A 23,226-nucleotide genomic window follows, 5' to 3' on the forward strand; every position below is an offset into this window, starting at 1 on the left:
ATGTGAAGGTGGTCAAACAGTTGAACAGAATTTCTAGAGATGTGGATAATGCCCCATGCTTGTCAGTGTTGACAGACATTTTGATAATGCTTACATTAACATGCTTTTCCTTGTGGCTAGCACTAATGAAATCAGACAACTGAACCTGATGACATTTGTAAGTGCCTTCCAGTTCCTCTCCTCCCAATTGGCTCTGTTAGCAGGAAGACAGAGATTAACAGCATCTATTGGTATCCTCAAGTGCCCCTGATGTGACCAGAACACTTGTTGTTATGCGGGACACACAAGTCACACAAACACTCACCTGCTCATGCATACACAATGGAATCATGCAAACCTCTATACCCACAGGCAACTGCATAAATCCAGCACACAGGCTCTAATTGTTTCACACTAATGCCCCACTAAGCATGCTGATATCATTTCTATTACTAGATTCTTCCAGCATGTGAACTGCGTGTTCTGCCCACACTTATTTGCGCTGCCTGGAAATGCTTGGATCTTTCTTCCTGCTACTCAAAAGATGCCATTCGTGAGCAATGGGAGTGATATAAATCAGGATGTGACAAGTAGCAACAGCACAGGAAACCAACACACAGCCCATATCATTAGCTGGGATGTTTTGCATTCAAAAGGATCTTGTCACAAAATAATCACTGCTGCAAGGGGTGCCTCTGGAAATGAGGCTGCTTGGGTCCATTATAAAAGCCAGCCCAGCTCTTTTCTCCCTCATCCATTTCTCTCACCTCCATCTTCTTGGGAACCAGGTGAGTGTGTTGCCCTTTCTTGTTCTCTTCATTCTCCAAGAGTTCTAAGCTCAGTAGAACTCTCAGCTGCTATTAGTTGTGTCTCATGCTTGGCTCTGGTTGTCATGAGAGAGGGAAGTGGAGAGAATGATTTTCATGGGATGAGGTTGGGCCTGTAAGGAGGTGGCTTTTGTTTTAGTTCAAGGCAGTAGCTGGATGCAGCTCAGTGGCTTTCATTGGGCTCTAGCAGGATAAGACCAAGAATTCCTTGGACATCCCTGGACTGTCTTCTGCACCCAGCACTACATGTGCATTGATTCCCTCAAAGTGTGATGATAGGCTTCTCCTCATTCATTCCCACATTCTACTTCCTCCCTGTCCTCTCTCCCAGGTGTACCTCCATTCCTGAGACATGTCCTGCTGTGACCAGTGCCAGCCATGCCGGCCCTGCGGCCCAACCCCTCTGGCCAGCAGCTGCAATGAGCCCTGTGTCAGGCAGTGCCAGCCCTCCACCATCGTCATCCAGCCCTCTCCCGTGGTGGTGACCCTGCCCGGACCCATCCTCAGCTCCTTCCCGCAGAACACTGCCGTTGGATCCTCCACCTCCGCTGCTGTTGGCAGCATCCTCAGCTCTGAGGGTGTGCCCATCAACTCTGGAGGCTTTGACCTCTCCTGCATTTCCAACCGCTACTGTGGCAGAAGGTGCAACCCCTGCTAAAGATGCTGAATATTGCCCCAGGACACACTGGAACTCTTACATGACACTGGACAGGACAAGAAACTAAGGAAGAGGCCAGCCTGACTTCTCTGACAACGTGGAGATGTCTCTCAATCCTCGCTTTCTTTCATTCTTCTTATCTAATTATTTTGCTATCATTTCTCCTTATTGATCTCTGTTAGCACTCCTGAAAACCAGCCTCAAGAGACCTCACTTCTCTACAATCTTTGGCCAGGAACTTGGGGCCCTAATATAGGAAGGGGGGAACATATTCTTGCCTGTTCCTCCTGCTTCCCACACTTGGTGTATGTACTTGGAGTGGCATAATTTCCCCCTTCAGACTCATTAAACATTTGCTGCACCTTTATTGTGTCCTTCTCTCCTTTTTTACCGTCTGTGTATAGATACTGGAGGCCAGTGCACACTGCAGAGATTTCATCTTTCAGTTACTGTCTTTTGAAGCAGTGGAAATCACCCCTAGTTACTCTGTAACTAATGGCAGTCTGTCCTTGCCTTCCTGTATCTCTGCTTAGACATGTCCCCTATGCCCTGGAGCATGTCATGTGAATGAGAAACCTGTCAAATGCCAGAACCTGCTCCAGGTCATTTGCTGACTTCCTTGCTTGGCCAAACTCTCTGTTGGTCCACTCTGTTAATTGGGTGGAGTCTTTAGCCAGGCCACTCTTGGCTAACCTGGACTTGGATCCTAGCCTCAGCTCTCACCCTGGCAGTGACATTCACTACACATAACACATGTATTGCTTACCTTAAGACAATAATTAGCATGTGCTGAAATTATCTGCCTTCTAAAAACGAGATCTGAGATGGATCAACACACTCACACTTTGGGGATTCGCTCTTCTCTTGACAATGTTAAAATACATCTCAAATGCCTCAGCTAATAGTTCATGCACTGCATTCAATGGTCTGAATCCCACGATGGTGTCTAGCCCCTTGAATTTCTGATATTTTAGTTTAAAATTATTCCCCTTTGTGCTTTCATAATTGTCCATGTAAAACTTTGGTCTATCTTTTTTATAAGTTCCCTCCAAACACTGGGAGGTCCCAGTGAGGTCTCCCCAGGGCATTCTCTTTTCCAGGCTGAACGAGAACATCTCCCACAGGCTGTCATTGTACGAGAGGTGCTTCAGATGTCCGCTGAGCTTTTTGGCCCTCCTCTGGACATGCTCCAATGGCTCTACACCCTTCTTGTGCTGGGGTCTCTGGGCTGGATGCACTTCTCTATATGGGAAATCATAAGGGCAATGTAGAGGGGAACTCACTTGAACAGAATACCATTGGATGTCTATGCTGCAAGTGCTCACTGCTGTGTCATGTCAAGCTCTTTATCCACCAAGGTCCCCAAGACCTTCTCTGCAGAGATGCTCTCAAGGAGTTCTTCTTCCAATCGGTACACATAGCTGAGATTGCACCAACTCAAACACAACAGTTTGCACTTGGCCTTGTTGAATTTCATTAGATTCTAATGGGCCCACTTTAGAAGCTTGTGCACATCCCATTGGATGCCACCCCTTAGTTCCGTTGCATTCCCTGCATCACTATGCTCAGTGTCTTCAACAGAGTTGTTGCAACCACCCAGCTGCTTCCTTATCCACTGAATGTTCCACGCTTCATATCTTCCCAGTCTAGAGAAATAAATGTTTTGTGGGACTATATCAAGGGCCTTGCAGAAGTCCAGGTAAATGACATCAGTTACCCTTCCTTGTTCCACTGATGTGGTCTCTCCATGACAAAAGACTTCCATATTGGTCAGGCACAATCAACCCTTGGTGAAGCCATGCTGGTTGTTTTGGATCACCTCCTCAGCACTTGATGTTCATTAACATCTCTTATAGAAGGATCTGCTTCATAATCTTCCCAAACACTTACATAAGGCTCACTTGCCTATAATTCATCAGGTCCTCTTTTCTCACTTTCAGGAATGATGTTTCCATTTTTCCAGTCACTGGGGAATTCAGAACAGCTATAACTTCTAAAAGATGATGACAAGAGGCTTGGCAACTATTCATGCTTGATCAACCTTATCTCTTCTATTACAATATGGCACACCTTGTAGATGAGGGAAAGGCTGTTGATGCAGTCTACCTAGAATGCAGCAAAGCATTTGACACCATCTCCCACAGTATTGTCCTTGATAATCCGGCAGCCCATGGCTTGGATTTGTGTCCTCTTTCCTTGATAAAAAACTGACACAGAGGGTGGTGGAGAATGGAGTTAAATACAGCTGGGGACTAGTCAAGAGTGTGTTCCCCAGTGTTGGGGCATATCTACTTTAATGTACTTATTGCTGATCTGGATAAAGGAATTGTTGCACTTTCAGTAATTTTGCAGATGACAGCAAGTTGGGGGAAAGTGCTCATCTGCCTGATGTTACTACAGAGAGACCTGGACAGTCTGGATCACTGGGCTAAGACCAATGGCATGAGCTCTAACAAGACTACAGGCCAAGTCTTTTGTCAAAGCAATGCCTACAGGTTTGGGACCGAAAGCTGCGTGTAGTAAAAACGGTCTGGGGGGGGGGTTGGTTGACAGGTTGCTTAACATTAGCCAGCAGTGTGCTCAGAAGGCCAAGAAGGCCATCAGTATCCTGGTTTGCATCAGAAATAGTGTCATCAGTGGAACGAGGGAGGAGATCATTATTTTGTACTCAGAACTGGTGAGGCTGCACGTTGAATACATTGTTCAGTTTTGGGCCTCTCACTTCTAGGAAGACCTTGAGGTCCTGGAGCATGTCCAAAGAAGGGCAGTGAAGTTGTGAAGCCTTATGAGGAACAGCTGAGGAATTGGGATTATTTTTGAGAATGGGAGGTTCAGGAGTGACCTTATCCATTATCACTCTCTGTAACTGCCTGAAAGGAGGTTGTAGCAAGGTGAAGGTAACCTTTTTTCACAGGTAACTAGCAATAAGACAAGATGTAATGACTTCAGTCAGAAACAGCAAGATTCTCTTTCCCCAAGAGCATGCCAGAAATGCAGTGACAAAACAAAACTGCACCCCAGAGGGGAGAAGCTGGGCAAGAGACGGTCAGGGAGGACCCAAGGCCTCTAGATATGTTGGCAGCAGGGGAAGCAGAACAGCCTTAGCACTCCTGCGTGTCACTGGGACAGCAGTTTCATAGTTTCATCTACTCTGATGAGATCTCTCTTTCCCAATTCCAGTAAGTTTTGATGAGTTGCCATCTTTCATAGGCCACTTGTGCATTACAAGTACAGAAGGAACAGAGTGAAGGGAGAGTTCTGTGTCTGGGTGAGGCTGGAGACTCAGGAGTGCATGGGGTGTATTACTGACCCAGAAAGCATCTATTCACTGGTCCCAAACTGAAAGAGCATGTTTTCAGCATAATTCCTGTGGGAAATAAAATATTCTGTATGATGGGTAGGGATGAAAGCCCATGTTTTTTCCCTGTCTCATCAGGGCCTGAGCATCAAGGCAGCAGGACTGATGGAGTCTAGAGAAAAGCTCAGCAGAAAATGTGTGCATGAAGATGTTTCCTGTTGCAGTACAATCCATGGAAGAAGGGTGGCTTCTAGGAATATTGCAACAGCGGCAAAAGCTGATTAGACTTAGTAGAGGATCTCAGTGGATAATTAAAATAAACACATGTAATGTTTCACAAGGAAAAGTTAAATCTGGCAAATGTGAAATCATTATGTTTCACCATGCCTTTTAAGGGAAAGATTTCCAAAGCATAGGAAGTGTGTGCTTCTCTCTGTGGGGTGATGTAAATTGATACTGGAATTCCCCTGCATTCCCCAGGCTATTTACACCTGCAATCAGATCTCCTGTGCTTCATCCAAGCCTCAACAGTGCAGAAGGGCTACTACTGGGAGGTCTCTGGTGAAGCTGTATTTGCGGGTGATGGCAAATCTGGGTTTGAGTCTGTTACAGGTAGTGGTGTCCCAACCATAGCACTCTTCAGCATAATGTTTTGCTTGGCCCAGTTGTACGCAAGATGAGAGAATCCATAGGTTCCCTGCACCTTGCCTTTCCTGCTATTTTCCACTTAGCAACATTAAATCATACCTTCAGCCAGGCCACTCATGGGTCCTTTTTTTCTTTTTTCTTTTTTCTTTTTTTTTTAACAAAAAAAAAAACAAAAAACCACTACAATGTCCACAGATTATCTCATCAATTATGAAATGCAAGGAATCATAGAATCATAGCATACCCTGAGGTAGAACAGGCAAACAGACAAGAATCGTTGACTCCATATACTTTCTCCACACAGGCTTAATGAACAACAAGTCTCTTGAGTCCTGTTTCAGTTGCAACATAATGTTTTGTGCCTATTTCAAGAAGTCTCACAAAAAAATGGGAAGCATGATGTGATGGAAGCACAAATGGAGAATGTCTTCTGTTGAATGAAAGGAAAGGGAGCAGAGAAAACTCTGAAGATGATGCAGATGTCAGAAACTACCATGAAAAGCAGAGCTCTTTGGACTAAAAGAAAGCGGGATATGAGCCAGCAGTGTGCACTCGCAGCCCAGAAGGCCAACTATATCCTCGGCTGCATTAAAAGAGGAGTGGCCAGCAGGAAGAGGGAGGTGATCAACTTCTTTCCACCTGAGCCAGGAGACAGGATGGCTTTATGAAAGCAGATGAGTGCTGGGAGCTGCAGAAAGGATTCAGAAAAAGACTAGATGTAGGCTGAAGACACTAATCACTTAAAATCAAACACAACAGCCTTCCCGAAACCTCTTCAGACTATGAGGTGCCCAGGTTGCATCAGCACCTGACACCAGTACACAGAAGGAACACTGTGGGCCTTGGGACATGCTGCAGCTGTGCACTTGGTCAGTGTAATTCTGTGCACTTGTGCACTGGCACACAAGATGTGTGTACGCACACAAACATACCTGTGCCTTCACACATTGTCACAACAATGCATTCACAAATGTATATGCATACGGTGCGCACATAGAAATAAAAGCTCATGCACACTTAAGGTACATGCACAGATCACCCATGATTGTGAACACACATAGATGGAGAGGCAGATGCTGAGACCATGGGGAGTTGACTGAGGAGAGACTGAGGACCTTTCTGGTAGGGCAAGACTGCAGTGCTCTGAGCAGGACAGGGCTCCAGATGAGATGATAGCACAGTCTGCAGATGTGCAGGGACAGCCCAGTGAGAGGAGCCCAAGATGGTCACACAGCTTATTCAAAGGACATCTTGATGATGAAGAGAAATGAAACCCAGCAGTCCAGCCCACCTGCCTGGACATTATGATCACATGAGACCACAGGAATGAGTTGGGATGGAGGAAAAGAGGAAGACATGGCAGATCTGTGTGCAGGGTAGCCCCAGGCCATCATTACTTGCTTGAGATGGATCCATCTCTGTATTTGAGGTGAGTCCTATGCCATCACTGACTCATTCCTGGCCCAGAAGTCCTGGGGCCTCTCAATCCCAGCACTCAAGAAGAAGCCTCCGTGAGGAAATGAGTGTGGTATGAGTCAGAAAATGAATAAACAGTATTAAGGGAAGCAGCCACACAGCTCATGCCATTGGTTGTTTTCCATTTGTCACAAGCACCACAGAAAATTGTCACTTCCATGAAGGCTATGCCTGGGCCTGGGGCAGGGCAGGGTCACCATTAAAGGCAGCCTTAGTCCTTGATCGTCTAATCAACATCTCTCACCTGGTTTTCTTGGTAACCAAATGAGTCTGAAGCCCTTCTCCCACATCCTTTTCTGATCATGCCTGTCTTGGGCTTGGCTGAGATGGATTTTCCATTGAGAGAGACAGCAGCCTTGTTGCATCTGGCCAGTCTCTTCAGATAATTTCTGGATGAAGTGAAGACAATATTTTGACCCTTTTTATTCTTTTATAGGGCCACAAACATCTTCCTTTGGAGGAAAGGCTAAGAGTCCTGGGACTGTTTAGCCTGGAGAAGACGAGGAGGAGATCATATCAATGCTTATAAATATATAATGGGCAGGTGTCAAGAGGATGGGGCCAGGATCTTTTCAGTGGTGCCCAGTGACAAAACAGATGGGAACAGGCACAGACTCATACACAGGAAACTCCATCCAAGCATGGGAAAGAGCTTTACTTTGAGCATGAGAGAGCAGAGTACTGGAACAAGCTGCCCATAGAGCCTTTGGAATCTCCTTTTTGGGAGATATTGAAAACCCACCTGAATGCTTTTCTGTTTGACTTGATTTACGGACTGTGCTTTAGCATGGCAGTTGGACTAGATGATGTCCAGACATCCCTTCCAAACCCTACAATTCTGTCATTCTACCAGCCAACAAAAATACTTCATTGGCACGCACCTGGGGACTACTGCTACAGAGACATATGAGGACTACTCCATATGGACTACTCCTCATATGCCCCTGTGCTCTTTTTCTCCCTGCAGTCTCTCCCAGGTAGGAGCTTCAGCCTTCATCCATGTCCTGATATGACCAGTGCGTGCCATGCCCAGTACCTGCTATGCTGGCCTTGTGGCCTGACCCCGTTGGTCAAAAGCTGCAATGATGCAGTGCCAGAACTCCACTGTCATCACTGTGCCCTCTCCTGCAATAGTGGCCCTGTCTGCCCCTATCTACAGCTCTTTCCTGCAGAACGCTGTTGTGAAATCCTCCATCCCTGCTGCTATTGGCAGCATCCTTAGCAGTGATGGAGTTCTCATAGCTCCGGGTGCTGTGGTCTCTCCTGCATTTACAGATGCTATTTCAGCAGACAGGTCCCCACTGTGCTAAAGCCACTGATGAAGGCCCAGGCTAGGTTTTCTGGAAACCCAGAAGGTGTTGCTGAACAGAGGACTGAGATCCTGGCCACTAATGTCAGAAAGACTGAGTGTCCAGTGATCTCTTTGAAATACAGGACAGATAGGGATTTGATAGATAGATCGCTCAGTGGAGAAGCAATGGCTTCTCCTGCTACTTTCCACACCTGAGGCTTCCATTTTGGTGCATTCTTGAGTGTTTCTCCATGTGATGTTTATAAGTGCTTATAGATGGCTTTTGGAGAAAACCATTGCTTTGGTGGGAATTTGCCGAGAGCACTCTATCACTCCCCTGGCCACTAGAGGAAAAAATCCTTAGTTACTCTATAAGGAAAAATCATCAGTCCTTACCTCACTGTGTTATGTGAAAGAAAATATCCTTATGCAGGACACTTTCTCATCAGCAAGGATGGGTTTGTTAGAAATGTGAATGTCAAAGACTGCCTTGGCTCCAGTGACTATGAAATCGTAGAATTACTGAATTCCTTGTGATGAAAGGGACCTCAGATGTCATCTAGTTTCAAATACCAGGAATGACAACTGCTAAATCAGGCACAAGAACAAGTTGCCAGAGCTCCATCTCAGCTAGTCCTGAATGTCTCCAGAGATAGGGCACCCACAGATTCTCTGGGTTGCCTGTTCCAGCACTTCACTACTCCCACAGTTGAAATGTATATCTGGGGTTGCAGATCGGGATACAGTACTCCAGTTGGGACTGACAATCACCTCCCTTGTCCTGCTGGGCACCTCTCTATTGATCCACTCATGGATACTTTTGGCCTCCTGGGCTGCCTGTGCAAGCTGCAGGCTCATATTAAGCTTTTCATCTACCAGGATCCCTAAGTTGCTCTTTGCAGGGCTGCTGTCAAGGCATCCTTCTCTCAGTCGTATAGATATCGGGGGTTTCCCCAACATGGGTGCAATACCTTGCACGTGGTCTTGTTGAACCTCATCATGTTTTTGTGGGCTCATCCTTCAAGCTTGTGCAGGTCCCTTTGGATGGCATCCATTCTTTCTGTCATATCAACTGCACCACTGAGCTTGATGTCATCTGCAAACTTGCTGAGGATGCACTCGATCCCAACATCTATGTTATTATTAAACAGCTTCTCCGTGACATGGGCACCCACAGCAAGTATGAGAGAACATCAAAAGAACTGTGACTTGGAGATCAAGGGACATGAATTTCCCCCTCTACTCTGCTCTTGTGAGACATTACAGGGAAGGCAACATTCAGCTGTGCATCTCCCAGCATAAGAAAGACATTGACCTGTTGGTATGAATCTAGAGAAGGGCCACAAAGGTGATCAGACAGCTGGAGAACTCCTATAAGAGAACTGGTGTTGTTTTGCCTAGAGAGGAGACTTTAGAACAGCATTCCAATATGTAAAGAATTCTGACATGAAAGATGGGAAGAGATTTTTATCAATTATAGGACAAGGTGTAATGGCTATCAAGTAAAAAGTAGTAGGTTTAGGAAAGATAGTAGGAAGAAGTTCTTTACTATAAGGATGGTTAAGCACTGGAACACGTTGCCCAGAGAAGTTCTGCATGCTCAATCTCTGGAACTGTTCAGAGTCAGACAAGATGGGACTCCAAAACATCTGATCTAATGGAAAGTATCCCTACTCATGTAAGTAGATGGAATAGATCTTTGAGGTCCCTTCCAAAACAAATTATTCTATGATTCTACAACAATTTTTTTTTTTTTTTTTTTGTGTGTGTGTGTGTGTGTGAACTTACAGATTGCACAGAGAAGGACCAATTCAAAACAGTCTAGAATCTTTTCCAGAGGTCATTGTTACATGGGATAGGGTTAAATCCCAGCAGAAAACCCACTCATATGGGAAAGCCAAAACAAGTGGCCATGAGTGAGCTGAGGAGGCAGGGAAAAAGAAGGATAAGACACATCAAGTACAGGAAATCTTGGGTATCCAGCTGATGCTTTCTGAACCTTATCCTGCGGATGGCACTTCCAACAACCCCACTACAGTAAACCAGGCTCAACTTGCTTGCTCTGGATCTGTACAGCTCTTGAGCTGAGTCATCTGCCTCACCATGTGGCCACTGAGGACAAGGAGAAGGCTGAGGTCCTCAATGCCTTCTTTACATCTGCCTTTAATAGTCAGATCAGTTATCCTCTGGGCATTTTATGCCCTGATCTGGAAGTCTGGGACACTACTCAGAATATACCCCCAGCGATTCAGGTTGAGACAATCAGAGAGCTTCTCCTCTATCTGGACTGTCACAAGTCCATGGGACCAGATGGGCTACACCCTCAGGTGCTGAGGGAGCTGGCGGGGGTGATTGCCGAGCCCCTCTCGCCATCTATCAGCGCTCCTGGTCAACTGGAGAGGTCCCAGAGGATTGGAGGCTTGTGATGTGACTCTCATCTTCAAGAAGGGCCATAAGGAGGATCCGGGGAACTATAGGCCTGTTAGCCTGACCTCAATACCGGGGAAAGTAATGGAGCAAATCATCTTGGGTGAGATCACATGGTACGTGCGTGGTGTCCAGGGGATCAGGTCCAGCCAGCACAGCTTCATGAGAGGCAGGTCGTGCTTGACCAACCTCATCTCCTTCTATGACTGGGTGACCAATCTGGTAGATGAGGGAAGGGCTGTTGATGTAGTCTACCTAGACTTCAGCAAAGCCTTTGACACGGTCTCTCACAGGCTTCTTCTGGGGAAACTGGCTGCCCGTGGTCTGGACAGGTATACACTTCTTTGGGTAAGGAACTGGCTAGAGGGCTGTGTCCAACAGGTAGTGGTTAATGGAGTTAAGTCCAGCTGCCAACCCGTTACAAGTGGTGTCCCCCAAGGGTCAGTACTGGGGCCCATCTTGTTTAATATCTTTATTGATGATCTAGATGAGGGGATTGAGTGCACCCTCAGTAAGTTTGCAGATGACTCCAAGCTGGGAGGTGGTGTTGATCTGCCTGAGGGTAGGGAGGCCCTTCAGAGCAATCTAGATAAGCTGGATCGCTTGGCTGAGATGAATGGGATGAGGTTCAACAAGGCCAAGTGTCGGGTCCTGCACTTTGGCCACAACAGCCCCATGAAGCGTTATAGGCTTGAGGACGAGTGGCTAGATGATTGTGAAGAAGAAAGGGACCTGGGGGTGTTGGTTGATGTTCGGCTGAACATGAGCCGACAGTGTGCCCAGGTGGCCAAGAGGGCCAACGGCATCCTGGCCTGCATTAGAAATGGTGTGGCCAGCAGGAGCAGAGAGGTGATCATCCCCCTCTACTCAGCACTGGTGAGGCCGCACCTCAAGTATTGTGTTCAGTTTTAGGCCCCTCACTACAGGAAAGATGTTGAGGACCTGGACCGTGTCCAGAGAAGGGCAACGAAACTGGTGAGTTATCTGGAGCACAAGTCTTATGAGGAGCGGCTGAGGGAGCTGGGATTGTTTAGTCTGGAGAAGAGGAGGCTCAGGGCAGACCTCATTGTACTCTACAACTTCCTGAAGAGAGGCTGGGGTGAAGAGGGGTTTGATCCCTTCTCCCAGGCAACAAACAGGACCTGGGGAAATGGCTGCAATTTGTATCAGAGGAGGTTTAGGTTAGACATGAGGAAAAACTTTTTCTCTCAGAGAGTGGCCAGGCACTGGAATGGCTGCCCAGAGAGGTCGTGGAGTTGCCATCCATGGCAGTGTTCAAGAGGCGTCAGGATGAGGAGCTGCGAGATATGGTTTAGTAGCTTGCGGTAGCAGTGGTAATGAGAAGACGGCTGGACTAGATGATCTTATAGGTTGTTTCCAACCTTGTGATTCTATAATTCTACGACCATGCAATACTGCAATACAAAATTTTGGGTCTTTCTTTGCTTCAAAGTATCCTTCATTAGAGAATGGGTATGGCAAAAAATCTGGAAATGAAAAGGTAGCACTGCAGGAAATCAAAACACAGTCCATATGATGAGAAGGGATGGCATGTATTCCAGGTTAGCTTGTCAGAAAATTATTCCCTGTATCAAGGGTGTCTCTGGGCCTGCAGTAATGAAGGACCAGCATAAAAGGCAGCCCAGATCCCAGCTCTCCCATTCTCTTCTCTTTTCTCCTTCTCATTGGGAACCAGGTAAGTATAAAGCCTTCTCTTTTTCTCTTGCAAAGTGTGATGTTTGCCTCAATAGGAATCTAATCAGATAATGAAGCTCCTTGCTATGGGAGACCAAAGAGGGGACAATGTCTGTGCAGAGAATGCACAGAATACAGCTTACATGGCTTTAGATTTCTACAAACTTTGAGAGTCGCCCTGGCCAGACTGCTCTTTGAAGGGCCCCGGTACAATGAAGGAACATGACCTTCTGCCACTGCCTCCTCCATCTTGCTACTTGTCTTGGCTCCTTTGTGAGAGGCTATCCACGCTGCCCCTTACATACCCACATGTACTACTTCCTTCTATCCCTATCTCCTAGGTGTACCACCAGTCCCAAGACATGTCCTGCTACTCCCAGTGTGTGCCATGCCGGCCCTGCGGCCCGACCCCTCTGGCCAGCAGCTGCAATGAGCCCTGTGTCAGGCAGTGCCAGAACTCCACCATTGCCATCGAGCCCTCTCCCGTGGTGGTGACCCTGCCCGGACCCATCCTCAGCTCCTTCCCGCAGAACACCGTTGTGGGCTCCTCCACCTCCGCTGCTGTTGGCAGCATCCTCAGCTCTGAGGGCGTGCCCATCACCTCGGGGGGCTTTGACTTGTCCGGCTTGGGCAGCCGCTACTGTGGCAGAAGGTGCCCGCCCTGCTGAAGCCGCTGGCCGTGGTCCGGGAGAAATTCGTCCAGAAAACATGAACGTGGTGCTGGATCAAGAAGACATCTTCAAGCCCCTGCTTTCAGAATACCTGACCCTCCTCAGCTACTCTAGGAAGTGCTGGCAGAAAGAGGCATGCCTAGGCTTCCAGTAACGCTGGCTCATTCCTTTGATTCTGTTTCTCTACACACCTACCTACCTCCTTCTCCAGTTTTTCTTTTTCTTTCTTTTTTTTTTCCCTTGTGCCCCGCTGATATGTGAAGTTACTCAGAGCAATCTCATCCACTGCTGGAAAATAAGGCACATGTCTTGCATGAACTCATTGTTTGAACTTAAACATGGGATCAGGCAAATCCTGCACTGCGAAGCCTCTTTTGAGAGTGACTCCTTTTCCTCTGTAAACATTCATTAAAGATTTCTGCATCTCATTTAAGCGTTTGATGTTACTTTCCACTGTCTATGGCCTCCAGAACTGCCGAGAGAGAATGGCTCTGCTCCTGGCAGGTATAAGATGAGTGGTTAAGGAGATCCTTCTCCATTCCCAGAAGAATGGGATGATGTGATACACTGCAGTGGCTGCTTCCTTGGTCACTGTCCCCTGCAGCTGAAGAAGATATCCCTGGCTATGGCAGAACAATTGTCTATCGGCCTTTGCCTTGCAGTGTTTCTGCCCACAACTACCCTCTAAGTTCCTGAAAAGGGATAACACAACCTGTGTTCTGCCTAGAGGAAAAGCTATGACTGTGTGGGATACTGTGAGGAGTGCAAGACATCCTGCTGTATCCGGCTTCAGCAGTGGCTACTGTGGCAGAAGGTGCTCGGCCTGCTAAAGCCGCAGGCCGTGGTCCTGGGAGAAATTCGTCCATAAGCCACGAACATGGTGCTAGATTAAGAAGGAATCTTCAAGCCACCGCTTTTTGAATACCTGACCACCCTCAGCTACTCTAGAAAACACTTACGGGATGGAGCAAGCCTGGACTTTCTATATATCTCACTCACATCTTTACTTCTATTTCTCTATCTACTTGCATACCTGCCTCTTTCACCGCTTTTTCTCATTTTCTTTTTCTTTTTTCTTTTTTTTTTCCTATGCTCCTCTTAGCTGAGAGGCTCCTCAGAATTAGCTGATCCTCTGCCAGAAAAGAAGGCAAATGCCTCACATGAACTGAAATATGGGATCCGGCAAATCCTGCGCTGTGGAGCCTCTTCTTGGGGTGACTTCATTTTTCTCTTTAAATATTAATTAAATATTTCTCCATCTCAGTTTGAGCTTTTGATATTACTTTACACAGTGTACAGCCTCCAGAGCTGCCCAGAGAGAATGGCTCTGCTCCTGGTGGGTATGAGTGTTTATGGATAATCTTTTCCATTCCCAGAAAAATAGGAGATTGCAATGCATTGCAGAGGCTACTCACTTGTGCACCTTACCTTGCAGCTGAAGATATCCCTGGTTACTGCACAGCAAGAGGATATTGGCTTCTGCCTTGAGGTGTTTCTGCCCTCAACTGCCTCCACAGTTTCTGGAAATGGAGAATACAACCTCTGCTGCGCTCACAGGAAAAGCCATGAGTGTGTGAAAGGCATGGGGGATGCCACTCTGTAGACACTTAGGAACAGGGCTCCTACTGCTCTCATCTGCATTCACTGGGAAATGAGGAAAGGATAAAAGATGGAGTAGAACTGTGTGGAGGTCTCTGAGGTGTCTAACACAGCTTGTGTTGTCATTTATGCCATCTTGCTCACCTCAAACATAGGTGTGTCTGTCTCACATTGGCTTCAGTAAATCACTGCTACGGGTGCCGTGCTTGTTTCTGTCGAGAACACAGGGAGGTGCACCCTGGTCAGGATGGAGTTTGGCGGCCATGCAGGCAGCGCCCCCTGCGGGCCCGGACGGCACTGCGCCTCCGCCCCGCCCTAAGCAGTTCGTGCCCGGCCGCAGCCCTGGCTCCTCTCCCTGTGCGTCCACGGCGCAGTAATACACCGCCGCGTCGCCGAGCCGGGGCCGCGCGAGCCAGAGAGCGCTGGAGCGGCGGTCTGCCGACACCGACACCTGGCCCGCCTGGTCCCGAATCTCCTTCGAGCCCTTAAAAGCGCTGACGAGAAATGCGGGTCCTCGGCCCGGGAGCTGACGGCACCAGTGGATGTAATCTCCGGCTTGTATATTGGGGTGTGAGCAGGTGATGTTGATGCCGGTGCCCTCGCTGGTCTCTGCCAGCTTTTGCTGCACCTGGGCTCTGCTCACAGCCACTACCTAGAAGAAACGAAGAAACAAAGTCAGAAAATCCCTTTCCTCCTAATGTCACAGGGATCCAATCCAGGAGGTGAATGGAATGAGAGCAAAAGGCCGTACAAGAGGCAGCAGCGAGGGGAGTGATTTTTAAAGGAATGGAATAGCGCAGGAAGAGAGGCCGGTCGGAAAGGATAGGTAGCTTGGGCTCGCAGGAAGCAGTTGGGTTGAATGAAGCGGGGACTAGAGAGTACCACGAGATCTGAAAGAAGCCGGAAGGACAGAGGCGAGGCCGGCGCCGGCCCCCAGCAGTTCCCGGCCCGGCACGGCCCCGCCGGCGGCGGCCCCGCGGCCCGGCACTGCCACATTCCGCCGCTCCGCTGCCCCCGCCAGCCCCGGCTCTGCTCCGCCCGCGGCGCCTCCTTCCCGCCGCCGCCGCCAGCTCCGCCCCGGGGCTGCGCCCTGCGCCGCGTCACTCGGGCTTGCACAGCCCTGCCAGTGCTGCGCGCCTGTGCGTTGGTTGCGGGGCTCGGGTTGCTGGGAGCTGTGCTCTACGCATCTTTTTCTTGGGATCCTACAGGGACAGAGACTCCATCACTTGCCCTGGCACCCAGTTCCAATAACTCACTACCTTTCCTGAGAATAATATTTTCCTAGTTCCAACCTGAACCTTCCCTGTGACGGAAAAACAAAGATAAAGAGTCCTTGCAAATAAAATTTGGAAAGAACGAAGTAAGGATTGGCATTCCTGCAAAACAAGATAAAGTTTAGAAGAAATGTTTTGGTCAGAAGGATCTGGTTAAACCAACTTATCTTGCAAGCATATGGCAGGGCATGCTAGCTTAGCACCTGCAAGTAAATCTTGTCTACTGGAGAGAAAAAAAGATTGTTGGAATTTACAGGATACAAATATAGTCCTAGTTGGGTGAAACAACAAACTCTGAATCCAGATTATAATGTATGTATAAATAAAGGAAACGAAGGGGAGCAGCTGCTAGGGGTGAATGAGCATTGGTAAGTAAACAGAGAATAACGTGAACCCCAAGTACTTCAGCGAATGGGAAAGGGCCTTCCAGCGTCAGGGTACAGGGATAGAAGGGGGGCTGTGTACCCCAATACTTTGAGATCCCAGAGGGGTATGTCCCAGCAGACTCTCCCTTTATTTGAATGAAGAGAACTGAAGTCTCTCCTCTGTATCTTTTTTAATAAAGATGATTGAGCAAGCTTATTGTAGCAGAAATTTTCCTAACACCTCAAGAAACTTAAAACCACTGTGTTACCTCTAGTTACCTAGAGAAGAGGCCAATCCTCACCTCACTACAATCTCTTTTAAGGTAATTGTAAAGAGCAATAAGGTCTCTCTGAGCCTCCTTTTCTCCAGACTAAACAGTTCCAGTTCCCACAGCTGCTCCTCGTAAGACCTGTGCTCCAGATACTTTACCAGTTTTGTTGCCCTTCTTTGAGCACACAACAGGGCCTCAATGTTTTTCTTGTAGGGAGGGGCCCAAAATGAAACACAGTACTCTAGTTGCAGCCTCATCATTTCTGAGTACATAGGAACAATCACCTCCCTCATCCTGCTGGCTACACTCTTTCTGAAATAAGCCAGGATGCCATTGACCTTGGCCAGCTGAGCACTCTTCTGGCTTGTGTTCAACCATGTGTCAAGCAACACTAACAGATCCTTTGTCCATCCCCAGCCTGTAGTGATGCAGGGGGGTTTTGTGGTGAAAGTGCAGGAATCAGCACTTGCTCTTGTTAAAACTCATACAAATAGCTTCAGCCCATAGATCCATCCTCTTACATTCCTTCTGTAGGACCTTTCTACTCACAGGCGATTGAACACTTCCCCCAACTTGGTATCATTTGCAAACTTACTGTGGGTGCACTTCATCCCCTCAAATATATAATAAATATATTTAACAGAGCAGGCCCCAGTACTGACTCCTTGGGAACACCACTTGTGACCAATCGTCAGCAGGATTTAACTTCATTCACCACTCTTCCCTGGGCCCCACCCTCCAGTCGTCTTTTTTTTTTTTTTATCTAGGGAAGAGTACACTTCTCCAAGCCATTGGCTGCCTTCTTCTGTGGGAAAATACTGTGGGAGACAGTGTCAAAGGCCTTTCTAGGTAAACTGCATCTCATCCACTTGGCTGATCAGCTGGTCATAGAAGGAGATCAGGTTGGTCAAGCAGGACCTGCCTTTCCTGAGCCCATGCTGGCACATGCAACATGGTCACAGTCAAAGTAATCTTTTCCACTACCTTCCCCGACCATACCAAGGTCAGGCTGAAAGATCTGTAGTTACCCAGATCCTTCTTCCAACCTTTCTTATAGGAGGTTGTCACATGGACAAGCTTCCAGTCATCTGAAACCTCTTCATTTGACCAGGACTGACTGCCAACAAATAACGAAATGCTGCATGGTAGGCACCCCTGCCAGCTCCATCAGTACCCTTGGGTGGATCCCATCCAGCTTCATGGGCTTGTGACAGTCAGATAGAGTAGAATGGTCACTGACTGTTTTGTGGGTGAATCTGAATCATGGGAGTTTTATTCTGTTCCCCACCCCTGTCTTCCAGCTCAGGGGCTGAGTACTCTGAAGATAACTAGCCTGACTGTTATAGACATAGTTAAAGCTGGCATTGAGAACCTCAACTTTTCCTCATCCTCACTGATAATATTCTCCACAGCATCCAGTAAAGGCAGGAGATGCTCTTTGACTCTCCTCTTTTTGTTACTATATTTGTAAAACATTTTCTATTTTCTTGAACAGTGGTGGTCAGGTTTAGCTCACACTTGGTGTTGAAACAAAGGCACTGGGCTTTTGCTGTTCTAATTTTCCCTTTTTAATAACTTAGCAACAGCCTTGTACTCTTCCCAAGATGCCTTATCCTTCTTTCGAAAATCATAAACTCTCTTTTATTCCCAGAGTCTCAGCACAAGCTCCCCTGTTCTGCCTAGCAGGTCTTCTTCCTCACTGGCTCATCTTACAGTACTGTAGAACAGCCTGATCCTGCATCTTTAACATTTTCTGCTTGAGAAATATCCAGTCTTCCTGGACCCCTTTGCTGTTCAAGACTGACTCCCAAGGGATTCTCTCAACCAACATTCTAAACAGTTCAGAGTCTGCCTTCCAGAAGACCAGACACCAGTTTTGATTTGATCTCCATCTGACTTCACAAAGAATAGAAAACTCAATTGTTTCATGGTCACTATGCCCAAGACAGTTTCCAACCATCGCAACACCCAACTAGTGCTTCTCAGTTTGTAAACAACAGACCTAATGATGTGCTTCCCCCATTTGACTCTCTTACAAACAGTGCCAGAATGTTGTCTTCAACACACTCCAGAAACATTTTAGACTGCTTCTATAACAGACTCCTACAAGGATGTCAGCCTGTTGGCCTTCTCCCTGATTCTCATACATAACAACTCAAGTTGTCATTCCCAGTACCAAGCTCCACATAATCACAAAAACACTTAACATCGAAAGCCACTCTACTGTCTCTTCTCCATTGTCTGTTTCTCCTAAAGAGCTTATAGCCCTCCATTGCAGCAGTCCAGTCACAAGAACAATCCCACCACGCTTCAGTTTAGTCTTGAGAACAACCAAGCAATGGTTCTCTTGTCGCACCATGGTTTCAAGCTCCTCATATGTATTATTCATGCTGAGTGCATTAGTGTAGATGCACTTCAGCTGAGCTATCAGGCTCACCCTAGAATGTTGCCCCTAGACTCTTCTCTAAAAGCTTTGCCTGATTTTATTCCTTTCCTCCTTCCTGGTGCTGGCAAAATGCTTCTGAATGGCAAAATCCACAAAACTGAGAAGGCAATAACTCTAAAAGGAAAAGGAAGAAAGAAACAGCTACTAGGATAGTGGTATGGGTGACAATGAAAATTAAAGAGTTGTGTTGAAACCTTTCGTGTCATGGACATCCAGTTCTTGAAGTGGAAGAGAGGAAGAAGAAGAATCAAAGATGAGGATTTATAGATCACATTCCTGAAAAAATCAGTAACGCCACTAACTCCCCACAGAATACCAGCAAAGACTTTCCTGTACAGATGTCAAGGCTGCTGAAGTTCCCCAGGACATGGGACTTTGTGCTTAGGCTGCAGGGCAAGTCATGACAGAACAATTTACTGTAAAGTTGTTATCAGTGTTAATGGAACAGGTGAACATACACAGATAGACTGGTACACACAAGCTCCCTGTGGAGCAGGAGAGAAGACAAGAGAATGGTATGAGGCTTTTGCACAGGGGAACTCCTGCAGCTCTGCACAGAGAATCACAGAATCATGGAATCGTAGGGTTGGAAGGGACCTCCAGAGATCATTAAATCCAACTCCTCTGCCAAAGCAGGTTCCCTACACCAGGTCGCACAGGTAGGTGTCCAGGTGGGTCTTGAATATCTCCAAGAAGGAGACTCCACAACCTCCCTGGGCAGCCTGTTCCAGTGCTCCGTCACCTCACCGTAAAGAAATTCTTGTGCACATTTGTGCGGAACTTCCTATGCTTCAGTTTCTGGCCGTTCCCCCTTGCCCTGTCTCCACTGAAAACAGTCTGGCCTCACCACTCTGCCCTCCACACCTTAGATATTTATAGACCTGGATCAGGTCCCTTCTCAGCCTTCTTTTCTCAAGGCTAAACAGACCCAGTTCACTCAGCCTTTCCTCAAAGGGGAGATGCTCCAGGCCCTTCACCATCTTTGTGGCCCTCTGCTGGACTTTTTCCAAGAGACCTCTGTCTTTTTTGTACTGGGGAGCCCAGAACTGGACACAGTACTCAAGATGTGGCCTCACCAGGGCAGAGTAGAGGGGGAGGATCACCTCCCTCAACCTGCTGGACACGCTCTTCTTAATGCACCCCAGAATGCCATTGGCCTTTTTGGCCACGAGGGCACACTGCTGGCTCATGGCCAACCTGTCGTCCACCAGGACGCCCAGGTCCCTCTCTGCAGAGCTCCTCTCCGGCAGGTGATCCTCCAACCTACTGGTGCATGCAATTATTCTTCCCCACATGCAAGACACTTGCTTGTGTTGAACCTCATCCGGTTTCTTACTGCCCAGCTCTCCAGCCTGTCCAGGTCTCGCTGAATGGCAGCACAGCCTTCAGGTGTGTCAGCCAATCCTCCCAGCTTTGTATCATCAGCAGACTTGCTGAGAGTGGCCATCATCAAGACCATTGATGAAGATGCTGAACAAGACTGGACCCAACACTGACCCCTGAGGAACACCGCTGGTTACAGGTCTCCAACTGGACTCTGCACCACCACCGACGACCCTCTATGCTCTGCCAGTCAGCCAATTCTCAACCCACCTCACTTTCCACTCATCTATCCCACACTTCCTCAGCTTTGTTATAAGGATGTCGTGGGAGAGTGTCAAATGCCTTGCTGAAATCAAGGTAGACTACATCCACTGCTCTCTCCCCATCCACCCAGCCAGTGACAACATCATAGAAGGCCACCAAGTTGGTCAAGCACGACCTCCCCCTGGTGAACCCGTGCTGACTACTCCTGATAACCTCCTTTTCTTCCAGTTGTCTGGAGATGGCATCCAGCTCAAGCTGTTCCATCACCTTTCCAGGGACAGAGGTGAAGCTGACTGGCCTGTAATTACCCGGATCTTCCAAGTATCCTTTGGGGAATAGCATGTACTATATTGTGGGGGGCATGTAAGCCAATGGCCAGTTCTTGACCCACCTCAGCAGGGCTGAGGGATTCTAAACCGAAACAAAGAAGAAGCTAGAGGAATTTGGACTGGAATATGAGTGCTGGGCACCTCTTCACAGGCTTTGTCTGCTGAAAGCTGTTCTCTTCCCATCCTACTGCTCAGGATAGGCATGTGTGCAGAGAGCTGGGGAAGAGCTATGAAAGCTCCTTTGGTGGAGGAGAAAGCAGCTGCCTGCATGCAGCATCCCCACCCACCATGCTGAAAGAAGGGTAGGCAGGAGGGCAGCAGAACGGAACAGGATGGGATGTAGTATACAGTGTTGCTGAGCCCTGGTACAATGGCTGTGCCCAACACAGGTCAAAGCAGGATGAGCCATCACACAGATCAGCCAGCACTGCCACAGCCCAGGAAGCTGGCCACTGGAAAAGGTCATGGGCCTGAGCAACCTGAGCACCAGCTCATGAACATATGAATGGAATTCTGCAAAAATCTGTACCCACCATGTGCACAAATCCAGCACGCAGACAGAAGCATATCCTAATGTTCCTGTATATGTTAATGACATTGTGTGGTACTCAGAGAGACTGCACAAAGAAGAAAGATGTACTGAGAAACTTGAAGATGCTGGAGATACTGATGCTGACAACATATGTCTGTTCTGTTAGGTTAAGATTTAAAAAGCATGTACCCTACCTTGAAGAGCTGCAAAAAGGTCTGCAGCAGCTGCCTGCTTGAAACAGGTGCAAGACAGATCTAGGCATGGCCTTGACTGAAGGATGAATGTCTGCAGTGTGCCCCACTTTCTAGTGCCCAGGGGAGTGATGGATCTATGCTAATTTCTTCAAAGTAGTTGTTTTTTCACCTGACCATATTAAAAAGAAGGAATTAACCACAGAAGGACACAATGAGGTTTGCAGCAAATGTTTAATGAGTCTAAAGAGAGAAATAATGTCAGTCCATGTGGAGACCCTGAGTGGAGGGAGCAGCAGGAGCAGACAATAATCTGTTGCCCTTTTCTCATGGCAGAGCTGCCGCAGGGCATCCATCTAACTGCTCATCAAACCAGAGAGGCTACTAGGTCACTCAGTTGGTTTCTGGGGCCTTCACAGAGAGTTCTGGGGGTAAGTAGAAAACAACAGAGGAAAGAGATAGGAAGAATGAGTGGAAGAGAGTATTGGTAGACTTTGACCATGTTGTCAGAGAAGCCAGGCTGGCACTTCTGTCTGTCGTGACAGGGTAAGCCACAGATGATCATCTACTCTGAAAACAGCAGCACAAAGCCTGTTCTTCTGTCCAGCACCGTGTCCTGAGATCGTGGGGGTCCTTGTCTGGGGCAATGTCCAGCATCTTTAGCAGGGGGTGCACCTTCTGCCACAGTAGCGGTTGGAAATGCAGGAGAGGTCAAAGCCTCCAGAGTTGATGGGCACGCCCTCAGAGCTGAGGATGCTGCCAACAGCAGCGGAGGTGGAGGATCCAACGGCGGTGTTCTGCGGGAAGGAGCTGAGGATGGGTCCGGGCAGGGTCACCACCACAGGGGAGGGCTGGATGACAATGGTGGAGTTCTGGCACTGCCTGACGCAGGGCTCATTGCAGCTGCTGGCCAGAGGAGTTGGGCCACAGGGCCGGCATGGCTGGCACTGATCACAGCAGGACATGTCTTGAGGCCAGATGTGTACCTGTTGAGAGAGAGGGCTAGGCAAACAAAGTGGAGAGTGAGGGGGAGTCTGCCATTCCACCACCAGGGAAACATCACATGAAATGCCAGGAGTTGGAGGCTGCGCAGGGATGGTCAAGGGCTTCTTGGCCTGTTCCTGCCAGGACCCAGAAAGAGCAACCCAATGCCTATCAAGCTACTTCTTAGATCCTAGCCCAGAAGCCCCCTCAGTACAGGCCCAGTCTCCCTCCATGCCAAACCTCTTGAGAAACAGCCCTGGAATTTTGCACAGAATCGTGCTGGTAGCAAATAAGAGGTCCACTGATCTCAGACCTTCTGATGGAGATTCAGAGAGACAAGAAGGAGCCTCACACTCACCTGGTTCCCAAAAAGAAGGATTCAAGAGTAGTGGATGAGGGAGCAAAGAGCTGGACTCCTTTTTATAGTGGACCCAAGCTGACCAGAGGCATCACTTCTAGCAGTGATTATTTTCTGACAAACTCCTCTTGAATGCAAAACATCCCAGATGATGATATGGGACATGTGCTGGCTTCCTGTGCTGCTGTGTTTAATTTCCAGCTTTAAGTCATGCTCATTCCTCACTGACGACATCTTTCGAGTTGCAAGAATGGAGGCCTAGGCATTTCTGCACAACAAACATCAGTGTATGCAACACATTCAGCTCACATGGTAGTAG

At 47.9% G+C, this 23,226-nt stretch overlaps 1 protein-coding gene, 2 pseudogenes and 1 gene segment (V, D, J or C); 2 read left to right on the top strand and 2 right to left on the bottom strand.

Annotated features, from left to right (window-relative positions):
* Positions 1–1,158: 1,158 nt before the first annotated feature.
* Positions 1,159–1,464, top strand: LOC109365173 (feather keratin Cos1-2 pseudogene; annotated as a pseudogene).
* Positions 1,465–12,221: 10,757 nt separating this feature from the next.
* Positions 12,222–13,075, top strand: LOC109365174 (feather keratin Cos1-1/Cos1-3/Cos2-1-like). Of its 2 annotated transcripts, XM_085211128.1 has the most exons (3): positions 12,222–12,304; positions 12,500–12,506; positions 12,653–13,075. In XM_085211128.1, exons 1-3 carry the CDS (start codon positions 12,222–12,224, stop codon positions 12,965–12,967), a joined length of 405 nt encoding a protein of 134 aa, XP_085067254.1. In that variant the 3' UTR covers positions 12,968–13,075. The 2 variants fall into 2 exon arrangements, with proteins under 2 accessions (XP_085067254.1, XP_085067252.1); XM_085211126.1 differs by lacking the exons at positions 12,222–12,304; positions 12,500–12,506 and having other exon boundaries at positions 12,638–13,075.
* A 1,628-nt stretch (positions 13,076–14,703) lies between these two features.
* On the bottom strand, positions 14,704–15,645 carry LOC109365175 (T cell receptor alpha variable 4-like). The segment is given in 2 exon segments: positions 14,704–15,221; positions 15,452–15,645. Coding segments are annotated over 2 exon segments (600 nt in total).
* A 6,568-nt stretch (positions 15,646–22,213) lies between these two features.
* LOC100544787 (feather keratin Cos1-1/Cos1-3/Cos2-1 pseudogene) lies at positions 22,214–22,545 on the bottom strand (annotated as a pseudogene).
* Positions 22,546–23,226: the final 681 nt, after the last annotated feature.

This window comes from Meleagris gallopavo, chromosome 29 (genome assembly GCF_905368555.1).
Source record: "Meleagris gallopavo chromosome 29, MGAL_WU_HG_1.1, whole genome shotgun sequence".
Taxonomy (NCBI): Eukaryota; Metazoa; Chordata; class Aves; order Galliformes; family Phasianidae; genus Meleagris; species Meleagris gallopavo.